Below are 24,574 nucleotides of genomic sequence, written 5' to 3'. Positions count from 1 at the left end.
GCTGACATTACCATCGCTGCAGCGAAAACCCCCGAACATGCACATCCATTGCATTTACCAACATTTAATGTTTCAAAAAAAGGCAGTTTTATTGCAGTTTTTAAATAAGACAATATATCCCAACTTTCAACAGCAATTCATAAGATTGCAATTTACATGACGGTAAATGATACAAGCAAGTATGTCATGAAATTAATTAAAATACAAAAAGAACAGAGGAAAAAAAAGAGCCAAAAATTAAAACGACAAACGGTCACACGTCGCACATTCACTATTTCTCTCCTGCTAAAACTACTCTATCAAGCCAGGTTTGTTGAAAAAGACAAATGAAAACACTCATTCTGCATAGTCATAATGCACTTTTGCATTTGTATGCAATAGATATTAAGTCTGCTTTTCATGTTCACATTGTAATGGCTCTGCAAACCGACAGGTCTTTAGTGTCACATCCTAAAATCTGTGTCTAACCTACTGTATGATTGAAAAAGGCCTATCATGTATCCAAATATCACAAAGCTTCTTCTGTTAATTCCAAATAATCTTCACCATAAATCCCTCTGGCCACTTTAACTCAGCACAGCAGAAGCCTTTTTTTATCTCTCTCATAATAGTGTAATATAATATGGCAAACCATTGTTTCTGTTCCCTAAAAGATTATAACAGCTCATCCACCCTGCGCTGCCAGTATTATGCAAGAGGCATAATAAGATACACAAATAGACTGATAAGACACAGACAAATGGACAAGTACATACAGGACAACCCTACAGTGAGTATGAATGTGACCAGTACAGATGTGGCTGTAATTGCACAAAATCAAGCTTCATGACGGAAGAGAGGTCGAGCTCGAACCGGGTGTTTGCATTCCAGGAGACTTAATCATGTCAAGACAATTAGAGACAGCGAAACTGCAGGAGGCCGTCGGGCAGTAAAGCAGCTCTTCCTGCATCTTTGTTGGACAGTCCCAGGCAGGGAAGCTACTCTTTTTTACAAATGCTTAAAAGGTGTAAGTTAAGACAGCGCCAGGCTCAGAGCGTAAAGGTAAAGGGACTCACATAAGGGCCACATAAGAGAGCATTTGTCCACCTCCCAATAAGCAGTCTTTTTGTATTCACGTTGAATTGTCTCAGTGTCAGTTAAGTTGTTGGCAGTGCGTCTTTGGCGCCCCCTAGCTGGGAGAGAGGGCAGGACTGGTCTCTGTGCTGATGTTGACCAGGCACTCGCTGGACTTGAGGCTAGCCAGAGACTTGCAGCTCGGGAGGGAGGCCAAGGACCCACAGAGGCCCATCATGGAGGGAGTGTAGTCCTTATCTGAAGGGGTGGGAGAGTCATACAAAAGGTGGGTCAAATCAAGTGTGTGTGTGTGGGTGTGTATGTGTGTGTGTTTACTCATCCTATGAGAACCTATTGTGCAAAATGTCACCTGTGCACCAGGCTCCTCCATTCTGTCTCCCCTCAGTCCTCTGGGAGTCTGAATCCAGGCTGATTTCTACTGACAGCAGCTCTGTGCTGGGGAAACTCCTCCTAAAGATCAACAGAAGGACAAATTAGGGAGGTAACAAGACAGCAGAGAGCAGCCATGCAAATTGTGTGTGTGTGTGTGTGTGTGTGTGTGTGTGTGTGTGTGTGTGTGTGTGTGTGTGAGGGGGATTGTGGTAAGTATTGGTATGTATTACATTTCCAGAGTTGATTGTTAAATTAAAAGTGTGCACATTTACAGTATATTTCTGTTGTGTATGTCCGTGGAAAGATGATAGACATTCGATTTTGAATGTCATTTTTCGAGGAAAAATGGCAAACATTTGTTGTATAAATATATATAATGCATACAGAAGCAGGAAATAGCCGTATGGCTCGTCATCCTTGTCAATATAACAAAATATTATCTTCAATCAAAACCGCTTGTTGACGATATATAACGCAGAGTGTGGTGTGCATGTACGTTCTGTTACACGAACCTGCGGAACAGCTTGACGTCGTCTTGGCTGTTGTACGGCTGCAGCGCCGGCCACTGGTTGACCAAAGGGATTGAAAGGTTTTTGGCCAGGTGGTTGGAGTCACAGGGAATCAAGCTTGTCCTGACAAACACGAGGATACAATATATTACTAAGAAGCAATCAAATCCTGGCCTGTACAGACACGTCAAAACCTTCAACTAAACCAATGAAAACGCGTATTATATTCAGTGGTTTTTCAGCGTGGCACACCGCCCTCTGTCTACATCACTCACAGCTGCTCCTGAAGCTCCAGGACTATGGCCTCCAGTTCCTTCTTCTCCTGTGTGCTGTGGCTCTGTAGCTCCTCCAGTCGGGCCTTTAGCCTCTTGTTCTCTGTTTCTGTGTTCTTCAGCTGGGACTCACGCAGGCGCACGAGCTCCTCCAGGTAACCCTGATAACGCACATCCACACTGAGTGAAAGGAAATATCCACCCCTTGGACACTCATATTAGACATTGTCCATCTGAGATGATCAGCGTATTATAGAAATTATTTTGTGACGTCGTAGTTTGGGGTGTGCCCACTTTTCCTCAACCCTCTGCAGTAAACACAAAAAACACTCAGAGTTGACATGCCATGTTTAACATACAACACCAACTAACACCTTTTTAACACAGTTTCTTCAAGCAATACAATCCTGTGTATTTTTCAAACACAAAAGAAATATGTCTGCGCACCTTTTGAGCATTGACAATCTTGAACCTCTGCTCCATCTTGCGGCACTTTGTGCTCCAGCTCTCCTCGTCTGTGACCAGGGGGATGTAGGGGTGTTCGGGGGCGCTGTCGTCGCTTGTGCTGCTTTCAACACTCTGCTGATCGTCATCATCACTCAGGTAATCATAGCTACAACAGGCGCAGTCAAATTATTTATTTCCAAGCCCTCGGTATCAAAGTGTATTGTGTTTCCAAGTATTTAAGGTTCGAGGAGAATACATCTCTTGTGACAAAGCTTTTTCTTCGCAGCGTCACTGAACATACCTTTGTGTGAATTTCAAGTACGGTGTGAAGTCAATCACTGCAGAACATTTCCCATCCAAGGCCTCCCCTTTCAGACAGAAACTATGGAGGTGAAACCGAAACAGATATAAGTCAAAAACCTGTCTAAAACAATCAGTGTGATGCATAAGATGTCCTAGAATACAGGTCAAGTCCCCTCACCTAAAGTCTATGGCTCCGAGACCAATGAGCATCCCTGTTAGGACAGTGGCTTCTTCTCTTAACACGATGGCTCCCTCTGCATAGAACCTCCTAAAGCACAGAGACAAATACAAGCAGGTGAGAACATGGTTCTAGTGGGGACGGGGTATAGTTAGGTGTGTGTGTGTGTGTGTGTGGCCTCCAACCTGGTCGTTCTGCTGTCCCTCAGAGCAGTAGCGATGTATTCAGACAGCCTCTTCTCCATCAGGGCGACTCTTATCCAGGCTCGCCCCTGAAGGAGTCGCAAAAGGTGTTCAGAAATTAACACACACCCATTTTGACCATTATATATATATTTTGTTTAAATCTTCACTACCCCCACTATAACACAGAAAGTGACTGAATACGCTCAATAGGTGCATATCCTCTCAGTTTTCTATGACGATTATTACTGTGTGTGTTTGTACAACTTGCCTTGGCTCGAGAGGTGCTGATGTTCTCCATGTTCTCAATGCTGCTGATGCAGCTGTTGGGGACTTTAGCGCAGGTCAGACGGACGTAGTCCCAGTAACACCTCTGACCATCAAACCAGCTGCCGGAGCCTAAAAGACAGTGTAAACATGAACATTGTTGTATTGTGTTGTATTGATATGTTGAACTTAGCTGTCGACATATGTGACGTGTATTTCTTTCAGATAACAGAGGGTTGAGTCTTGGGCAGCTACAGCATGAGAGGAAGCCCACAGTGTTCGATCCAAACAACCTTGTTGCCATTTAAAATAGATTGTTTGTGAATTTACTACTTTTATTTAAAAGCAAAGAGAAAATAATAATGTAGAGAGAGATAATTAAATGTATTCTACTTAATGTTAAGTGACAAATCACTTCTTCATTTCCTTTTTTTAATTTGTAATATTGACAAAGTTAGTATGGATACTTTATTGTCTTCTAAAGATCCATTATCTATAACAGCATTTGAGTATGTTTCTTTGAGTTTCTTTAACATGCAGTCAATCCCAGACTAATTCCCGGTGGGCTCATTACCTTTGAAACGGTGGCTGAGGATGTGTTCAAGGATGGCTGCGAAATTGATGAACTCCTCAGAGGAATCATCTATTGGCTCGGCTGTGTATTTCTCTAACAGCGTCTTTACCGAGAACCTGGAGAAAGAGAAGTTTTAGACAAAGAGTTTGGTTGCCAGTAATAAAGTCATCATGGGTCAGTGGACAGATTATTGGATTACTGCTTTCTTTGTTTAATGTTGGAGGAACACCTCATAGATCAAACTATAATTGAACTTTTTGGAATCGCTACTGGATAAAAAGAAATCACACAAGACCATGTAAGGAATAATGAACATAGTGAAACAAAGTGAAATAACATCAGAAGCATCTAAATCAGAATGTGTTTATCCCATTTCTTTCTTGTCGATATTGATTTCCGCCCACAGTCACACTGTATTATCCATTATCCGGCTGACTCACCCATTTACTGCAAGGAAGCCGTTCATGAAAAGCTTTCAGGAAGAACCAACAACTCAGTTTACTTGGAACTGGAGAGCTTGAACTTACGACTCCAGTCTGATGTAATACCTTCAAAGTTGTGAAGATGGCAGCTCTTATGATGCACTTCGCTGTAGCCTATGGTTTACCCTTTGAGTATATTAATAATTTGGGAAAACAAATTCAGCCAAATGTCCCAGGACAAACAGTTTGAAGCAGAGCAACTGTCAAAAGCACCGTAAAAAGAAAGGCCTCAGTGGCTTTAAGCTCTCCCCTCCCTTTCCAAAGCAGCTAGCAGCTCTGAGAGGCTCTACTTCACAGAGGCTGACACAGTGGGACAATATTTACCATGTTCACCACCTTAGCTTAGTGTGTTAGCGGGCTAACATTCGCCAGCTAGCACTAAACACAAATTACAGCTGAGCCGGATGGGAATGTAATTCATTTCACAGGTATTTGGTCACAATCTGGACAAATAAATTGAAATTGTGGGCAGCATTTATGTCTGTAACAAATTCATGGTGATCCACAGCTGTTGAAAAATTTCATTCTGGACCAAAGTGGTGGACCGAGTGACCAACATTGCCATTCATCGATGGCTAGCTCAGCTAGATATTATAAATAACTCATGGATTTAAGTGTAAAAATGTACCTGCATATTTCAAAGGGGTGACCTCCTGCCATTACATATAAACACCCATTCTGTTTATTTAAGGCAACATTATCCTCCTGCTGAAATGACCAATCCACTTAATATTTTCCGGGAGGCTAAATAATTCAGCAGGTCCATTTGCTGGAAGACCACCTGCCAAATGCTATTTGTCCAGCGACCAGGAGATGTGCTGAGGGGCAGAGGTGGCTCCAAGCCATTGTGTTGCAAGTCACAAGTAAATCTCAAGTCTTTGCACTCAAGTCCTAAGTCAAGTCCCGAGTCAAAATCCAAGTCCGACTTTTTAAACAACATACTTTTTCATCTTTAGGCTTTGGGGAAGGTATCAAGTGTTTTGAAGTCAAAAGGCTCAAGTGAAGTCAGCAGTCATTGGTGTTAAAGTCTAAATTAAGTTGCAAGTCCTTTTTTGATTTTGTCAAGTCCAGTCTAAAGTCCAGTGCACTTGAGTTCAAGTCATGTGACTTGAGTCCACACCGCTGCTGTGGGGTGACAGGGGCAATATGGACCACAGTCCTGGAGATGGAGATACTACTTCTGATATAGATAGTGCTCATGTTTGGCTGACTTCTTAGTGAAACGCATTTTACAGTACACACACACACACACTGTCAGTTCGCTTGTTTTTGCGCGTGTGTCCGTAAGACAATGCAAACAGGCCATTGAGCCAAGTGATTTCACCCCCTATTGTTCCAGAGGCAACAATGTCTCATTCAGCTGCTCTGACTGTGGCCAGATACTGGACAATAATTGGCTGCACAATCCCCCGTGTTTTCACCGTATCACAGACAGCAGGGACGTGACTTGACCCAGATAAGCTTGTCAGTGGCTCTTGTGCAGTCTTGTTCACCTGCACCAGGTATGTGAATGTGTGTGGTTTGACAGTAGAACATAATGTATGACTTTGACACGTGACTGGAGTCCACATGTCCATTCCGTGGACTGAAGTCACATGACTTGGGCTTAAAATAGACCCATGAAACCGATATGCGTTATTTGATGACTGAACTTCCAACTTGACTTTGACGTTAACATCAGTGACTTGAATCTTGGAAGAACAAGCAGCATATTCAGAGACAGAGCATGAACCCAAAGCCAGGGATTAGACATTAACTGCGCTTTTACAATTAATGAATGACTGTATCATTATGGCAACATTTCTTTAAGGTGTCTAACATTGATTATCTTTGTATCTGAATTAGATTCTTCTTGTATTGTCTTTTTTATTTTACTGCCAAGCTCAGTGGCACCTTGGTTTTGAAAAAGCCTAAATCTAATTTAATCTATCACTACAGTGCAGGCTATGCATCTGTTTCATAAATAACCATGTACTACCATTTAATAAATCAGCAAGTAGGCTGATTGACACAAAGTGTATGAGACATGATTTATGTTTATTTAAACCTGCAATAAATGGAAGTTCTATTTGCTCCTCTTTTAGCTCTGATTTTAGTCTCCTGAGGGAAATATCTGGCTCTTTGGCTGCTAAATGATCCATTACATTCACTAGCTAGTAACTAACTGTGTCTGTCATTTTTTGCTGAGCCATTTTCGAGCCATTTATCTGAGAACAGCGGCCTGCACCTATATGACACTATGAGTCACGACTGTGAGAGTGAACCAAAACAGTATTCTAAAGTTGAGGGCCAGTAAATCAAAGCAATGAGCTGTAACTGCAAAGTCTCCGTGGGTTCATCACTGCAAGCGACCCCCTTCACATTACGCATCATTTGATCCATTGTTATTATAAAAACATGAATTATAGCAGCTTTAAATGTGACTTTAACTGTGGCTGTTTACATTGTAAACAACACTCAACTACAGACAGCATCTCTGGATCTGACAGAAGTTTTATTTTCCTCAAAGTCTCCTCAGTAAGTTGGAGAATACATGAATGTAAACACAGCAGTAATAGTTTGTGTCTTTGCATATATAGCATGAATGTAGCATGTTAATGTCTCTTTGGGTTCAAGCTTTGTCAAAGGGCAATATTAGTTCAAACACTCATTCAAAAACCCCACAAAGTCCAATCAGGACTTGATGTACAGCCCCCTGTCACCCCGCCCTGCCTCCCTTGGGTGCCAGCTAGTCCTTGCCCCAAGAAGGTTGTCGTCATAGCATCCACGCCATCAGCGCAAGGGGGGGGGGGTTAAGCCGCACTGACAAAGATGACACTGCTAAACTCACACAGAGAGCCCAGTCTGTGGATTGTCTGATTGTGTATATTAATAAAAAAAAATAAAAAAAACAATGTTTGTAAGGAAAGGTCGTGAATGCACACATACATGTCCAGGCCCACTGTCGGTACAGAGTTCCTTAAAAGGACTTATTATGAGGATGACGTAGCGTGCATGTCAAAATATGTCTTTATGTGCGTTTATTATATGGTAAGAATAAAAACACCACCAAAGCCAAAGACAGCATATAACACATGCCCACTTGCTACAGATAATAAATACCATCACCCTCTTAAATCCTCCACTCATATCAGAGGACATGCACTTAAACCATAGAAATAAACTGACCTGCAGACGGTGATGAGGTTTTTTCGCTCCACCGCCACGTTCCGAACCGACGCTTTTTTCGAGACATCTCCCATGGCCATCGCTGCCTGCACACAGCCGGGCTCCATCCAGGAGGAGGAGGCAGCCCTGAAATTCAAAGGACCGCTCCCTGTCGGCCACCGGCCCTCCTCATTCACTCCCGGACGCCAGAGAGGATGCTGCCGGGTCGCACCAGAGCCGCTGACAGTCGGCGCTGGTACTTTATCTTACGGCGGAGGATACAGAGCTTCGGACAACATATACATTATTATTATTTCTCTTATACACAGAGGACCGAATTACATCTCCTCTCTCTCTCTCTCTCTCTCTCTCTCTCTCTCTCTCTCTCTCTCTCTCTCTCTCTCTCTCTCTCTCTCTCTCTCTCTCTCTCTCTCTCTCTCCCCGCCTACTTCATCATGACGTCACTGGGTCAGCTCTCATCATGACTGAACATGACGAATCACCTCAGTGTTTTGAGTGACACATCCACATTTTTAGGGTATAGTTTCCTGCTTTAAAACACAGCGTTGACATTTTTATTCTGCAAGTAGGACTTCAATATTATGCAAATAAAATATATTTGAAATGCATTGGCCTGGCCGATATTTAGTTTAATAACCAAGTGCTAAATATTTACATTTCTTGTTCAACAACAGAGTCTGTAAATGGTTTTACAGTACAATGACAGTGATATCATCACCTCCAGCACCACCACAGTCATCATGCTGGATCATTTCCTCCTCCTGTAATTTCCGCTCAGGCTCCCCTTCACTCTCCTCCCTCCCTTCTTTTGCCGTCTCCTGACTGCGGTCAGGTCAACAGACACGCGGATCTCCGTGGTCAACCCAGCAGACACTTAAATGTTAGTGCGCCTATATGCTGAAGTTTACGGTAAACGCATTTAAACGGCACAGATCGGGAGCGAGCGAAGGATTTTGCAAAGTTAGCGGAGGGATTAACGTGAGGTAGTAGCGTGTAAATAATGACTTCAAAATAAGAGCAAAGTTCCGGTGAACGTGATGTCACATTCATTCAATAAATCTGTAAATCATAGATACATTAATTAATACATTACAAACATAAATAAATAGATAAATACATAAATGAAGCTAAATTAATGAATGAAAAAGTATACATTTTATAAATGATACATTTAAAGACAATAATAACTACTGCATGCAAACTATATTTCAAGGAAAAATGTATTTCCAATTGTGTTTATTCAAATATATTAATAAAGAATACATTTACACAGAACAGTATGACTTACAAATGACTACACTACATCAAATTCAAAAACTTCAAGGTTACACTAAGTGACCAATTTACCTCAAATTTTAGATTAAAATTAAAAGGAAATTGTCCACAGTTCAAAACTAATTTCAGATTAATAGTAAAACACATCAGAGTGTCAATTATGGATAATCAGAACATTTTTATGTAAAAGCCCTTCAAAATCTCATTCATGAGCTAACTTCAAATCACATTCAGAGATAATTTGTCTAATTTCAGATTATATTTGAGAGGAAATGGTGAATAGTTACAAAATCATTTCACGACAGGTTAATAGCAGACCACGTCAAGATGTCACTCAGAGAGAACCAGGACATTCTGATGTAGCATTTCAAAATTAAAGCCTTTCAAAATATCATTCATGAACTAACTTGCTTCTAATTTCAGATTAGATTAGAACACACCAGTCAGATATATCCTGAACACATAAACAGCAGTCATTGTCTGGAATTATTGAGAAAATACTTTTTATAACACTTCAAATATTTAGTTATTAGATATTTTGTCGGTAGAAATTTATGACTTTTACTTTGAAATATTTCCTAATTGGTACAGTAAAAATGTCAGATTTTCTGTATGGGTGGAGTCAGCGATCAGTCATTGTATGGAATTATTGTGAAAAATATTTTTGCAGCACCTCAAATATTGTGATATTAGCCTTTTTTTGTCCTGAAATGTATGCATTAGTCATTGTGGGGAATTATTGAGAAAAACATTTTTATAGCACCTTAAAAATGTCTGAAATTTGCCATTTGAAGATACAAATTCAGTTCAGAGTTTTTGCTTAGTAAAATATCTTAATTGACTGTCAGTCAGGTATTATTAATTTAAAAATCTTTCCAGTAACCCGCAAATCAAAGAATAAAGACACGTCACGCACAATTTAAGTGTATTTTGTCTTTAACTCACGTGATACAGGTAACATTTTTTATACTTAATGTGAATATAATTCATTTAATCTTATTTCCATTATGCAATATGTATACTTTGTTGGCATCTTATTTTGAAAACCAGATGTTCGTCTATAGAAAACCGGAAGTTGTCTCACGTTAATCTTTCCGCTAACTTTGCAAAATCCTTCGCTCGCTCCCGATCTGTGCCGTTTGAATGCGTTTACCGTAAACCTCAGCGTACAAGCGCACTAAAATGTAAGTGTCTGCTGAGTTGACCACGGAGATCTGAGTGTCTGCTGAGTTCACTGCGGTGTCTCCTGCTACCAGATGAGGATGCCGTGTATCTGGAGCCAACTGAACTGATTCAAGTGGCATCAAATGGTGACCCTTTGGTTCCCAACCTCTCCTCTCTAATGAACTGACAGCTGGTTGCCACCACACGTTGCTGGGTGGGGGTTGGGCTTTTTGTCCTGCGGTGCAGGAGCAATCACTCATGCATATCTGTGTCTGGTGCTCCTTATGTTTGAATGCTTCATATTGTGCTTTGACACCAGAGCTGTGAAATGTTCAACTATAATCTGTAATCTAAAATGAGATTTAGGAGTAAAGAGATGTAATATGCAGAGACAACGGTATTTTGGTTTGGTTTCCCTGAGCAGATTTAAAATGTGATAAAGGTTTTATTGCTCAATATATAATGATTTACGGGCTCAAGCTTTTAATAATATCATTTCTGATGAGTTTTTTCCGAGCTCTGGACTGGAGACAAAGTTCTTTGTTCGCAATGTTCTGTTATATTAAGGAAGTTCTGTTCTTGTCGGACATATGACACCCCTGCAACGATTGGTGTCTTATAAGTCCAAACTTGGAGTATAATGTTCATGACAACAAACTAGCACACTAATGTCATCCCCTTCAGTGCACTTTATGTACTTCAAATGTCCTGAAAAACAATGATAAACAAGACAAACTCTGTTCTAAAATAGTTTGTGCATTATTTTAATGTCTTACATTGACTGTATGTGTTAAGGGTCTGAAAGGGTCATGTGTTCTTTCCACCCTCTTCTCCCTGCGTGTTTAAAGGATCTACATTGTCTGAATGTCAAAAACAATGCACATAGACGCGGACACTATTGTTCCATTTCATTCATAAACCAGTGAGGACATTTTAACTTGCAATGTTTATATATTTTTGCGACAGGGGGCAGAGTTTTATCTAGTATCTTCCCTCATAGTAAAGGGGAAGTCTATTTGAACTTCAATAGCTCATGTATTTCAGAACTTTGATGATAGTCTTTTTCTTCCGAGTGTAACTGTCACATTGAACCATACTGAACTTCATTCTCTTCGTTGTTGGCCTCCAGCAACATTGGTGTCAAATCTGTTGTACTCAGTGTCGGTCTCGAACTGTGCGGACAGAGACGAGAAAGAAAGCTCTCGTGTTTTCTGCTCCAGCCACTCGTAGAGACTCGTCTGCAGAAGGAAATTAAATGGATGAATCTGATATCTGTGTCAAGACCATTGTTAACTCTGTGATGAATGACTCCATTCTTAATTTAGTCTTAGTCTATTATCATTACTGTTGTTACTTTTGTTGCTGTAATATATACAAGTATTTGATAACCACTTAAAAGGTGAGTGTAGTTTTGTGTTAAAGCAGTTTTCATCACACACAAATAAACTTTTTTTAAATCAATAGTGAGTGTGCCCTGAAAATACACACTTTTCTGACATAGAGCTGAGAAGTAGTAAATCAACTCCATTCCGTTTAGTTCAGTTTAATTTAATTCACTTTATTAAAACTCCCAAAACATTTATACATTTTTATTTCACTGTACATGCCTCTCTATTTCCAGACACCTAAACAGTCCTGACACATTGACATATTGACACGGCCCGTTTACTTTGTGAATACTGGTGGCTTGTGCTGCAGGTTTGTCGCTCATGCTCGAGGTCTACAAACGGCTCAGGTGCCTCCCGCTCCGAGTCGAGGCCTGAGGGGAGAGTGTGAAATTCTGGACGGTGTTGTGAAGCGTTCGGGGCAGAGGTTACACGAAGGAAAGAGTTGGTGTTTGGCCCACGAGGTGCAAAAGGCTTATGCATCAGCCTCCAGGGTCCTGCCAGACAACAGGGACAACAACAAAGGTGCAGAAAGACCGTACCTGTCTAGACATGCTGTCTGGACACGAATGACTGTTCAAATGTGGACAGTTAGCTCGCTTTTAGTACAGCAGGTTCATAGACAGCGGCCATTCTCTCACACACACACACACACACACACACACACGTAAGTGCAGTTTGAACTGGGGTCAGCCAGTCTGGCCTTGAAAAATACAACACAGGAAAGATGTGTCGAAAGAGACACACCACAAAAAAGTCTCCCTGTTTAAACATCCGGGTCCGTCCTTTGACTGTTCTAAATTCTCCGCAGCATCACATCGTCACAGAGTATCTTCAGTCTGTCTGTTCACAAGACTTACACATTAATGGAAAGCATATAAATATTTATGTTCATTTGATGTACACTGACATAAATTAAATAGATACACAAGAAATTCATCAGTCAAGACCGAAAGTTATTTCTTGACCTTAAAAGAAGTTGACAAAACAACCTCAACACAAGTAACTTGTCTAGTTTAGCAGTTCCTCAGTCTTGTAGATGAAGCCCAGCTTAAGTTCAGTCAGGAAGACTAACTTCATGCCTCATTCATTCACTCCCTCCACCCCATTCACCTCAATCATATATCACTGGCCAGGTTGAGCAAAACAGAAGCGGAACGGTTACGACGGGGTCTAATCTCTAAACACTATTCACAGTTCTCATCCGGTTGTGCACATGAAGTCTCTCCTGATTGAAATCAAAATAGAGGCTCGCAAAGATGACCACTCTCAGGTGAAGTCCGAACAATTCATCCCCTTCATCATCTTCCTTGTACCTCATTAATGCTCGTCTGTCTATATATATAAATCAAAACAATCACAAGACGGTCTCCACCTCTTTCGGAGATGAGCAGCTGTCTCGATCTTCTGCTCCAGTGCTTTGGGCTGGAGACGCTCCATGACCTTCGGTGTCATGATTTCCCTTGCTTGCTCTGGCATGCCTGGCAGAAACTCCAGACTCTGTCATCCCCGGTTTCCTCACACCCAGCTCCTCCTGTTTGGGGCCGGAGGTCTCAGTGTCAGCGGGCACGTATCCAGGCAGGCTGAATTGCGGGTGGAAAGAGCCGTGACGTGGCGGCCTGACCCCTGGCCCTCCAACGGCAGCACCACCGGAGCCCACGGCGGCTCCGGTGAAGGGAAGAGCTCTGGGATTGGCAGCAGACAAGCTGACGCTGTGGGTAGTGGTGTGTGACATCATGCCGCCGTAGTAGCAGCTGCCTCCGCTGCTGGTCATCCTGGTTTTCTGTTTGATGTCCAACGCAACGCTGCGTCTTAACCACGCCTTCTTTACCTCCGCCTGCACCTGAGGACAAGAAGAGGGAGACAAACAGAAAGTTATGTTTGTCCTTTTTTTTGTTTTGTTTTGAGTTCAGACTTTAAAACTAAGTGATGGCTTCATTACCTCTCCGTTGCAGAAACAGTAGATAAAGGCCACAAAAAAGCCCTGGACAAATGAAATTGAGACTTTGTTAAAAATGAGTTCACCAACATTTTGTATTGCATTTAGATGCTTTATAAATTTATAAATGTGTTTTCTGACCTGGGATGAATTGAAGAACATCTCATAATGCATTTGAACCTGCCACAGCAGCCCGGTGACCTCAGTGTAGGGAAGAGCCATGAACACCATGTAGTGAACTCCAAACAAGGGCATGAGGACTAATGTGGACTTGAGCAGCTTCCTGCAGATTAAGGGCGTAAACATCCATGTCAAACTTGTCGAAGGATGGTAGCATCTTTTGAAAGATTCTCAGGGAAAATTTTACACGAAGAGGAAAATAAATATTACCGATATTGCTTCCGAGGGTCCAATTTACCAGTGTTTGTTTCCCACAGTTTAGAGGCCAGTACACGTATTATGTTGACGAAGAGGAGGAAATTCACCTGCAGGGGCAGAGGTGTAAAGTAAGACCATGGTTATAGTAAACCCAAGTGTCAAATATCCTTTCATAGTATTAACATGTGACATTTTTTACTTACAACAATGGCAGCCAGAATGGGAACTTGATAGATCCACTTTAGGTTTCCTGCACTGATGTCCCAACATCTGAAAGAGGAGACAGAAGAGTCAAAGTGAGGATTTGTGATACCCGTGTCATGTTGATATTAGACAAATAAATGCATCACATGACTCACTGTGTGTCTGCCAGCGATGCTCGAGCACTGACCCACACAGACACAAACACAGATGGAGCACCTGAGATGAGTGGAGAGAAAATATCTATATTTTTAATTCACTGTTAGCTCTATATGCAACAACAGAGTATCTGGCCCTATACAGCTTACCCCAGCCGATGATGGTGAGGGCCCATAGGTAGTTCTTGTCAGAAAGGAAGGCCATGAAGATGAGGCTATGTAGGTACAACCCCTCCACCAGGATCCAGTAATGATTGGTTGCCAGGAAATAAAGGAAGAGAGTAACAGCAACTTTACAGCCAGCCTGAGGACAGAAAGCAGCACACAAAGGAAACATTCAAACAGGCCATAAACTGCTGAAAGGTGTACTAGCTCATGTTTTATTTCTTATGGGAATAGTCAGACATTTAGCTGTAAGATGAGAAAGAAGATGACAACGGCAATATGAAGCCTCAGCCAGCAGCAAGTCGGATTAGCTTAGCATAAAGACTGGAAACAGGGGGAAACGGCTAGCCTGGCTCTGTCGAAATGAAACTAAATCCACCTAAAGCTCAACAGTTAGCATGTTAAATTGTAAAAGTGACAATGTGCAGTTGTCTGGCAGATAAAGCAATTGAACATATTTCCAAAAATATCAAACTATTTCTTTCAAACACGCCACATACAGTGTATCATCTCTAGACCTTATTAGACACTAAATGTAATTTCAACACACAGTTTTGATGTTAAAAGTGTATGAAAACAATTCAAATAAAACCTAGTATACATGATAGAGAATATAGAACCAAAATGTTTACCATGTGGGGCTTCTGTGCAGTGAACTCAGGCTCATCCTCTCTGTCTTCAGATATGGAGTGGAGCACGGCATCCTTCACAAAAATGCTGACCGCTCGACATATGAAGGAGGTGAAGAGGTGAATGTGGATGTAATTACGTGTGCAGTGGAGACGCCTGAAAGGTCATGGAGAAATTCTTTCAGTTACATATCACTGGAGGTGGAGATATCTGACAATGACTGCCAAATGCTTTTGAGGCGGAGTCAGGGTTCGTATCATTTCAGTTTCTTACTTGAAATAGCAGAGGATGGAGACTGCCACCAAAAGCGATGCTAGAGAAATGGAGTAGCCAACAGTGTACATGAGGTGGAGTCTCTCAAACACCTTTTGAGGCAAAACAAAAACATACTTAAGAGTGTGCGTGTGTGCAGATGCACAAGACCTTGGCTACCAGAAAAACACCAGGTCAGCATGGTGAAACAGAACACAGAGGCTAAACAGCATTATTCCCGCAAAACATCTGGAACCGAACACATCTGTGTGTATATTATTCGCATCAAGACAAACGCATGTGTGCGTACCTCCTCTTGGCTCCTGTGGTTGAAGGTCAAGTAGGTGGTGCACTCAGTGTAGTTAGCCCAAGTGCGGTTGATACTGGGCACCTGCTCCCAGCTCCCTGACGCGTCACACTGGCGGTAGGCTCGCCCTTAGTGCAGGACACGTGCACAATGTTAGCACAACAGTCTGGGATACAATTTCTGTAATGAAAAAATTTGAGCTCTCCTCACCTCTGTGATTGAAGTCGTAGATGTACTGTGGACACAGCACTGACACCAGCTGGCCCGCTCTGCTCCGTGGCCAGCAGATGATCCCGTCCCACTCTGGGATGCAGTCACCTTCTTCACACATAATGGGAAACAGCTGTTAGCTATAGTTTGAGCTTTCTTACAGACTTATGTGCCCTATGTAGGCATGGCACAGGCCCAGTTATTGGCTTAGAAAACAGAATCTGTATCACAGGTTTATTGGTTTCCTATAATATTGATAACCTTGTATTTTTATACATTTTTATATTGGAGTATTTTGTGTGATATCTGTAGCCAGGGATGTCATTGTGGATCTGCATTTCACTGTGCCTCTCTTCTACCTCACCAGTCTTCAGACTGAGGCTCCATCTTGTATAATTCCTCCTCCAAATAGATCAGTGAAGCAATCTATCATCAGCTTCTACGTCATCATGTGAATGAAAGATGCGCCGCTATTGTCTGCACCTAAATTCAACTCTGTAATCGCAGAGATACTGCTCAGCAGGATATTGGATGGGTGTTATATCTGATCCTGAAAAAAAAATAATTGATGTAATAAATACGGTTTCTGATTATGTATTTGGACATGCACTCCCTGACCTTGTGTTTTAACAGTGGATGTGCTCGCTAAAGGACCTTACTCCCATAATAGGGGGAGATTTTGAAAGGGAAAAAACAACTCTTTTACCCAGGTGGCAAAATCAACGAATTCCCAATGTTGACTTTTTACCTGAAGTGAAGGTTTAAATGTAATTTTATAGATAACAATACATTTGATGGATGGATCATATATACAATGTGACTAAAAGACACTGACGCAATGGAACCAAGTCAGTGCTAGAAATTGTACAAATATCAATTTTATACAGTTTATTGTACAGTTTTGGGAGTTAGCTAACATTTTCCTTGCAGAGACAAGTATTTAAAACATGATCAGGACACAGAGCTGTCGACTTCCACACGCTGTGAACTTTTGACCTTTTAATGAATAACGTGATCGAGAGCTGCACACAAACCTTTAACCAGGGACGTTTGTGCCTGGATGCTCCTCTCACACTTGGCGTGAGCACCAATCAGGACGTAGATCTGCTCATCTCGTGTGATGACATCATCAGAGTCTATCTGTAGAGGGCGGATAAGAGAGAGATGACAAATTGTTAAGACAAGAATGTGAGACATGCAAGTATAGTGTTGCGTGTGGGATGCCAGCAACTTCTCGTAGTTGCATATGGCTTGAAATACACAGTTAATTTACAAAACTGCTACTTGAAATGAATCTAAAACACCGAGCCTGGGACGAATGTAAAGGTATCCATGCTCTAATTGGGTGGTTCAGTATTTGTACAAGAGTAAAGTGCAACTTAAGCTCATCTGAGCAGCTACACCGTGTATTTATCTATTAATGTACCAAAAGACACAAAAGACGTCTCTTTCTATAGCTTGGGTGATCTGTCAACAACAAACCCTACCAAGGATCTGATGTGCTAACTCCAGGTGTTATGAAATATTTGTGTGAGGGTGCGGTATGTCATGATCCCTCGCCAACACTCTTTTCTCTTTTTTTTTTCCCAGCGGCGGGGCTGCCGCTGGCCACATGGGGGCTTTGTCCTCAGCACGCCGTGCTGGTGAGAGCTGGTCTACACAGGCGGCTTTGTGTTCCCGGGTACCTTTCACAACAGAGCAGCAGAACTAGCTACGAGACAACTCACACGAGAAGTGTTTGACCGGCAGAAGAGGACAGTGACGATTAGGCAGAAAGATACAAAGAGAGAGAGACAAACAACTGAGCAAAAGTTGGTGAAGAGGTAGTAAAAAAAGTTCCATTGGTGTAAACAATATCATAATATATGATAATATATCCCTGAGAACTTTTACTCTTGATACTTTAAGCACTAACACGTCCATACTGACTTAAATATGGGAGTTTTAGTTGCATTATTGCATTGCTGTAGCCTATGTATTGGTACTATTACTTAAATATCTGAGTACTTTTTCCAGCACTGCTTCTCTCAGCCAACATGGCAAGATAAAGAAAACTTCTCACTCTTGTTAAACGGACTAAAGCCCAACTGGAACCGTTTATGTTAATGGATATGTGATAACTAACATTCTTGGCATAAGCCATTCAAATAAACAGCCAATAGGGGAACAGTGTTTCCAGTATTGTAGCACTCAGAATGCTGAACAGTCATCGTTTCCGACAGTGATTTGTTTTTGGAGGGAAAGCCAAAGTCAATGCAGACATATTGAGCCGCTCAAACCACTTGTTGTTGTATAATGGACTGTGGAAACACTCTGGCTGTATTGGCAATCCCATTTTAAACACACGCCGATTATTCATGAACACAATTAGCCGTTCAAGTTTTATTTTAAAAAAAAGTCTCTGCCTCAACAAAACATCCTCATAATTCAATAAATGCAAGTCAATACGGAGAAGGCGTTCGCTTTTCTTTTGCACAGGAGGGTTTTCTGCTGACGGACAGGGAGTGTTAACAAAACAATCAGGCTTAGGCATCTCCTCGCCTTTGTGTCATAATTGAATTTGCGCTCTCAGTCCTTTGCTTCGTGTAAAGTGATTTTCGGGATGACTGAGCAGGAGGTTGTAAGTCTGCCTGGGGTCGACACTCAGGATCGACCCGAGGAAGACGAAGAGGAAGAGGAAGAGGAAGCGACGGTGGTCAGTGTGAGCTGCAGGAGGGTCAAGCTTCAGTGGGTGAAAGCTCAAAGGGGTCAGAGCTGATGGTGGTAGAGAAAGAAAGCAGACCACATGGGATTTGTGATGGTGGAAATTGAGGGCTCCTTTATGTGTGTGTGTGTGTGTGTGTGTGTGTGTGTGTGTGTGTTTAACCATTGCAATCCCCTACATTTTTTCAAAGTGATTTTCCTATTTGGACATGAGATTTTCTAGGCAACTTTGCAAAATATCCTATCAGCTGTTATGTTGTGATTATGTCGTTGCTGTTCTTTTAAAGAAAGGTTTGTGCTGCAAAGAACACAAACTAAGTTATTCCATTTCACCTTATTTGTTAAAGATAAAGAGCCGCTCATCTATCTATGGTCAGTCTTGTTGGTCAATGGCTGGCACATTTCCCCAAAGCACAAGATTAATCTATGTCCAGACTTCAAGGGATCAAAGAAAGTCACAGATACATGACATTCTTCTACATTTGGGCTCAAAGTGCAGCAGTATGGGAGCATTATTTCTGACTCAGTGTCATATCATAGTGTAAGATATGATGCTACTGTGTGAAAAGTTTAAATTTAGAACATAAAAACCGTCCCTTCAGAAGTTTACGCTGGACTATGAGACTTAGTGCCGTGTTCATATTGTTTACGCTGGTGATTATAAGAAGATTCATTTTTCTATCGTCATTCCAATCAAATAACATCCACGAGAACATGTTTGCACAAATTATAAACCGTAAAAAAAATGAATTGTTGCAAATATTCATGTTTGGCTTGAGAAACTAAAACTATAAAGCGAAGTAGAAGAAAACTTGTTTGCCTTTAGAGCAAACTCTTGTAGACAATCTATATGAATTTAATCAAAGAAGTAACCAATTACTCAATCACCCAAACACACGGGATAAAGACAGTACACTTACCAGTGCAGTCACTAGTATGACACTGTGGAATAGAGCCAATGCACCGGTTCCCTGTGCAGACAACATCACGTCTTTATAACTGTCGACTCAAACAGGACGTTTAATCACCATCAGATCATCTTATCCTCCTCGGGTTGAATCGAAGGAACTCGTTTCCCAAAGTTAAGGGCTGTTTTGTACCTGCAGATTGTAGTTATTTGTGTTTCATCTGTCCATTTTAGGATCTTCTTGAGCTTTGGGGTCTTTTTGACATCCAGAAATGATCTTTTAAAAAGGTCTCCTCTCTCCAGTGGACATCACTAATCAGGTTTGAGACAGACCATAGAAGTCGGTCTGTATTGTGAGAAGGGAGGAGGGAGCACTGTGGATGAAATCTCCTCCTTTTACAGTTCCTTGGACTGTCGTCTATCAGAGACCGTGGGCCTTGATTGGCTGTGGCTTCATCTCACTTAACTCTTTGTGCTCCTCTGCTGCGGTCATCCGTCTGTGTAGCTGTTCGTCCTGTCTGTTGCTGTCTTTTTGCTCTCATCTCCTTCCAGACAGAGTAGTCTTAGCTCTTACCATCCAGTAACCATGCGATGGTCACACAAAGTCCTCAGAAATTCAGCACAAACAGTATGTTCCTGTTTTTTAAATCCTGGACAAGAGGCTGGATCATAGGGTTATTATTATGTTCCATCATTATAAATAGATGCGTTGTGATTTAATGAACTTCGTTCCCATGACAAGAGACCGACATTTCTTCTCCCGTTCCCACGCCGGGACATTTTAGAAGACACTGGGAAAGACCAGATTCACACTGCCTGCTGTTTGGGCCAATTAGATGCAACCTATAATCTCTAGTGCTGACCTCCCTGACACTAGAAGATATAATGAATATACATCGTAAGGGAAAGATTAATAATGTTTTGGCTTGTGTTGCTGTTTGTTTTGGGATCAGTTGTTGAACATGTGAGTCCTCCGAGAGATTTCAGGTTACTATGGTTCAGGATATATTACACATCTTCCTCATTCAGTCCAATTTACAAATTTTGGGCAATCTTTTAGGGAGGTGTATGAGAATAAATTGTTGAAAAAACCCCAAAATGACTAGTTCAGAAAGCCTGCATGGGATAAAACATTTATTGGATTAAGAGCTAGCACAGTTTATATTTGACTTGGAATAATTGTTACCTGTGACTAACAATATCTGTAAACCTAATGCTTCAATCAACCGATTTTTTTAATTAACATTTTAAAACTAGTACAATATTTTTTACTCGAATATCATTTAAATATTAATATTTTAATATTTGTTATCATTTGCAGCACACACATAAACACAACTTAGTACTATGGAGACACGGGATAGTATATATTATGTAATATTAATATGTATTGATATACGATATTTTAAAATAAAAAAGAATAACATGATAGTAATAATAGCAAAAATAACTTTGCTGTTGTCATTGTACTAATAAACATTTTTTAAGATGTATTCGTTTGCACAGGTTAAAATCAATACGACAGTAAAGATTCTGTTCTATTACGTTTTCATTATGGGTGTACAAAACTGAAGCGTGTTGCTTTATATGACTTTTATTTTGAAGGGCCCTTTTGTGACGTCGCAACCAGGAAGTACCGGTTTCACAACAAGGACAGCAGCAGCTGCGTGTTCTCCTGACTTGTCAAAACTATACGTTTGAGAACTTCCGGCTGCCTCATCTCTTTATCGATATGAAAATGACTGGTTGTTAAAGTTAAAGGCCTCAACTGCAGACGGAAGCTCACAGTTTAAAATAGTCTTTACGCCACATGTACAGCAGGTTACCGTAACATTGTGTTGGTTGACACTGGTTGTGTGTGTGTGTGAAGGGCATGGCGGGGGCGGCGGTGCTGAGGGCTCTCCGGACCCTACGCCCCCGGACACCGGACGCGATCCTAGTTAGGTTACCGGGCCCGGTGGAGTGCGTCCTAACGCCGGCTTCGTGCATGTTGTACCCGCCGTGGAGGACCTCCACTGTCAGGACGCTGCAGCTGTGCTCCGCCTTGTGTGCCGGACACAACAAGTGGTCAAAGGTTAAACACATTAAGGGACCTAAAGATGAAGCGAGGGGCAGGATGTTCATGAAGTTTGGTATGATGATAAAGATAGCGGTGAAAGGTGAGATTAAACATTAAAAAAACATTTCACTAACAGCTGGAGTGTTTTCTTGTCAACTGAAGCTAATTTCAATGATGGTTTCATCTGCAGACGGGGGCTCCAACCCAGACATGAATGTAAACTTAGCCCACATACTGGAGCAGTGCAGAAGCAAGAACATGCCTAAAGTAGCCGTAGAGGCTGCAATCAAGAGTGCGGTAGGTTGACAACACACTGACACAATACAAATGGGTGAGAAATGAATGAATAAACAACATATCAACAGAAGTCAGAGTGAGGTGCTGGCCCACTACAAGACATCCGAGAAGCTTAAATGCTCCTTGGCGTAGATTCTCCAAGTCTCTGAAAATCTACCGGAGGGATGAAGACCATTCCTTTATAACGCACCACATTCATGTCTTTTCTCTTGGCTCTACAGGAAAAAGCTAAACCAGCGTCCCAGCATATGTTTGAAGCTCGGGGGCCCGGTGGGTGTCTGCTGCTCATCGAGGTCCTGACTGACAACAACACGCGTACCCACCAGGAAATCAAACGCCTGCTGAACAAGAACAGGTCAGGATTGGCTTTTTCGTGATCTCACTCTGCTGTGACTCTAAAGCTGAAAACACCCAAACGCACTCTCACCACACCGCTGATGGTTAATCTGCAGCGTTAACCTGATACACAGATCAGCTATATAGGACAATGCAGGGGGAAGAATGCAGTAATGACACCCAATGCATGGTAATCATGGTGCCATGATAATGGGGGCTGGTGTGCTAATGGCACTGGCCACTAGATGTCCCTGTACAAACATATTTGTCTTGGCTAAGAAGCTGCTGGCACAGATGCAAACAATTTATGGAAATCAGCAGAAAGGATAGGTCAAATACAGCACACGTTAATAGAAAGAAAAGGAAAGCTAGTACAAATAAAATCCTGTATTTGCTTTAGAAATGATCACATGATATAGTTTTTAAAGTACAATTCTGTTGTCTCACACTACTCGCCCCACAGAGGGATGCTGTCAGACGGAGCGCGCCACAACTTCAACAGGAGGGGGGTGGTCGTGGTGCCGGGCCAGAACGTCTCGACAGAGAGAGCTCTGGAGCTGGCCATCGAGGCGGAAGCCGAAGATGTCCAAGAGACCGAGGATGAGGAGGAGCAGCCCCTCCTGCAGGTCAGACATTAAGAGACATGAGTACAAACCTATGAGGGAATGTGTATTGTATGCCAAACATTATTTATTTTCTGTTTTACATCATTTTAAATTGCATATCTATCTTTTGTTTTGGACTGCCCGTTGGACAAAACAGCCTTGTAGTCAGAACCTTGGACATTTTCCACTATTTCCTCACACGTTCTAGACTAAGCGGTAAATGAACGACCGCTTTAATGAGAATGAAAATAATGAGATGCAGTCATACCCCTGTTTCATAGTGTGCTCTGTTTCTCTCTCCTCAGTTTATTTGCGACATGGCGGAGGTGAGGAAGGTGCGGGCCTCGCTGGAAGAGCTGGGAATGCAGATTACGTCTGCCGGGTTGGAGTTTGTTCCCCGCGCCCTCTCGTCTCTGGACCAGGACCAGCTGGATGCTGCGTCAACGCTAATAGAAGCACTCAATGACTGTCCAGACGTAGTTCGAGTCTGGGACAACATCCGGGCGGACAGCTGAGCACTTGACACTTGGTGGACACTGAATAGCTCACATGTGGGATTAGTTGATGTCACAGAGAAAGGATCCATGTACTACTTGTCAAAACCTCATTCTGCGTTTTCATTATCAGTATGTAAATACGAGTGTATTGGTCATTTCAACGCTTTCTTTGTGAGACTTGGAAGTGAAATGTAATTGTGGTCCTTGTTAAAATCTAAAGTGATATTTTCTTGAATATTTTCTATCGTCAGCGTGTACTTAAAGGAGTTCATCAACAGCAGGCCTCGAGCAAACAGAAGGTACACTCACACCACTGCCCTCCAGGACTTTCATTTCAAGTTTACAAGATTGCTTCTTCAGAGTGAAATAACGTCGACATTTGCATCTCTTCTTTTTTTCGTAGATGCTGTAAAAACACAAGTTTGCTGAGCACGTCTTTAAAAAATGGTAAAAACGTTATTAATAAGACGTCCCTTTTTATTTGCTAGTCATTCATCGCGTCCTAGAAAAGTGAAAATGTATTATCAAAGTGTATTTTCACTTTTATTATTTGAGGAAGGAAGCAATATTTATATATTAACAAGGATCTAGACGTATAAAAAAACCCTGAATAATAATTAGTTTAATTACCTCTTTAAAAAAGTATTCAATTACATCTTCTACTCTTCTACCAAAATCTATGAATATGATCATTTATTTTATTATTATATAACTACTGAAGAAGGTTTCTCCTACTTTATTGAAAATAAGTTATTAAAAAAAGTTAATATTGGACCGTATTTAGTGCAAATATCCAAGGGAAGTAACACAAACACATTTAAAAGCTATAAATATATAATATATATATATATATACATATATACAAACATACAGATGACTGAAGGTTACAGCTGAAGGACATTTGAGCCAATGTCATCACAGGTCATTACCCCCCCCGCCCCTCATATTACTGTAGGCTCAACAACGTTGCAGTCAATAAGCTCCCACATTAACAGTTTGCACACAACATATAGAGCGGGCACTATAACTTTAGCCAGCCGGGTTTGTTCCTTTCAACTAGCGCCATGTATGTCACAGCCCGAGCTGTATGTTAGACCGCCACACTGAACTATCCACCGTCACGGTTCTGAGCCCATTTGCTCTGTCTATCAATACTCGGCATAGATTTTCCTGCCAGTTCCGCTCAGCTATAGCATGCCATTGATTGGTTTCCTGTGTTGGCAAATGTTGCGTGGCAACATGCGAGCTGCAGGTCCAGTCCTCCGCCTTGTGCCTCAG

At 41.7% G+C, this 24,574-nt stretch overlaps 3 protein-coding genes across 4 annotated transcripts; 1 reads left to right on the top strand and 2 right to left on the bottom strand.

The window, feature by feature from the left end:
- Window positions 1-1,168: 1,168 nt before the first annotated feature.
- rundc3ab (RUN domain containing 3Ab) lies at window positions 1,169-7,935 on the bottom strand (the record flags this gene model as incomplete). Its single annotated transcript, XM_079182061.1, has 11 exons — window positions 1,169-1,311; window positions 1,424-1,524; window positions 1,959-2,078; window positions 2,231-2,388; window positions 2,675-2,840; window positions 2,976-3,056; window positions 3,156-3,245; window positions 3,341-3,426; window positions 3,609-3,736; window positions 4,179-4,294; window positions 7,829-7,935. 11 exons carry the CDS (start codon window positions 7,933-7,935, stop codon window positions 1,169-1,171), a joined length of 1,296 nt encoding a protein of 431 aa, XP_079038187.1.
- A 5,074-nt stretch (window positions 7,936-13,009) lies between these two features.
- pth3r (parathyroid hormone 3 receptor) lies at window positions 13,010-19,581 on the bottom strand (the record flags this gene model as incomplete). The annotated part of the gene is made up of 13 exons (XM_079182904.1): window positions 13,010-13,495; window positions 13,595-13,636; window positions 13,733-13,874; window positions 13,982-14,076; window positions 14,173-14,239; window positions 14,329-14,389; window positions 14,479-14,632; window positions 15,126-15,279; window positions 15,397-15,488; window positions 15,686-15,810; window positions 15,893-16,003; window positions 16,927-17,032; window positions 19,516-19,581. 13 exons carry the CDS (start codon window positions 19,579-19,581, stop codon window positions 13,010-13,012), a joined length of 1,701 nt encoding a protein of 566 aa, XP_079039030.1.
- Window positions 19,582-21,147: 1,566 nt separating this feature from the next.
- On the top strand, window positions 21,148-23,531 carry taco1 (translational activator of mitochondrially encoded cytochrome c oxidase I). Of its 2 annotated transcripts, XM_079182021.1 has the most exons (6): window positions 21,148-21,661; window positions 21,752-21,858; window positions 22,080-22,213; window positions 22,658-22,820; window positions 22,957-23,015; window positions 23,105-23,244. In XM_079182021.1, exons 1-5 carry the CDS (start codon window positions 21,376-21,378, stop codon window positions 23,005-23,007), a joined length of 741 nt encoding a protein of 246 aa, XP_079038147.1. In that variant the 5' UTR covers window positions 21,148-21,375; the 3' UTR covers window positions 23,008-23,015; window positions 23,105-23,244. The 2 variants fall into 2 exon arrangements, with proteins under 2 accessions (XP_079038147.1, XP_079038146.1); XM_079182020.1 differs by lacking the exon at window positions 22,957-23,015 and having other exon boundaries at window positions 23,105-23,531.
- The last annotated feature ends 1,043 nt before the right edge of the window (window positions 23,532-24,574 follow it).

This window comes from Pholis gunnellus, assembly GCF_910591455.1.
Source record: "Pholis gunnellus genome assembly, chromosome: 21".
Taxonomy (NCBI): Eukaryota; Metazoa; Chordata; class Actinopteri; order Perciformes; family Pholidae; genus Pholis; species Pholis gunnellus.
Note: the sequence above shows the minus strand (reverse complement) of the source record. Positions and strands in the feature narration are given on the sequence as shown.

Coding starts and splice junctions, on each gene's coding strand:
- taco1 (XM_079182020.1), top strand. CDS start 21,376: ATGGCGGGGGCGGCGGTGCTGAGGGCTCTCCGGACCCTACGCCCCCGG. Junction 21,859..22,079: donor AGGCTGCAATCAAGAGTGCG/GTAGGTTGACAA, acceptor TTGGCTCTACAG/GAAAAAGCTAAACCAGCGTC. Junction 22,821..23,104: donor AGGAGCAGCCCCTCCTGCAG/GTCAGACATTAA, acceptor CTCTCTCCTCAG/TTTATTTGCGACATGGCGGA.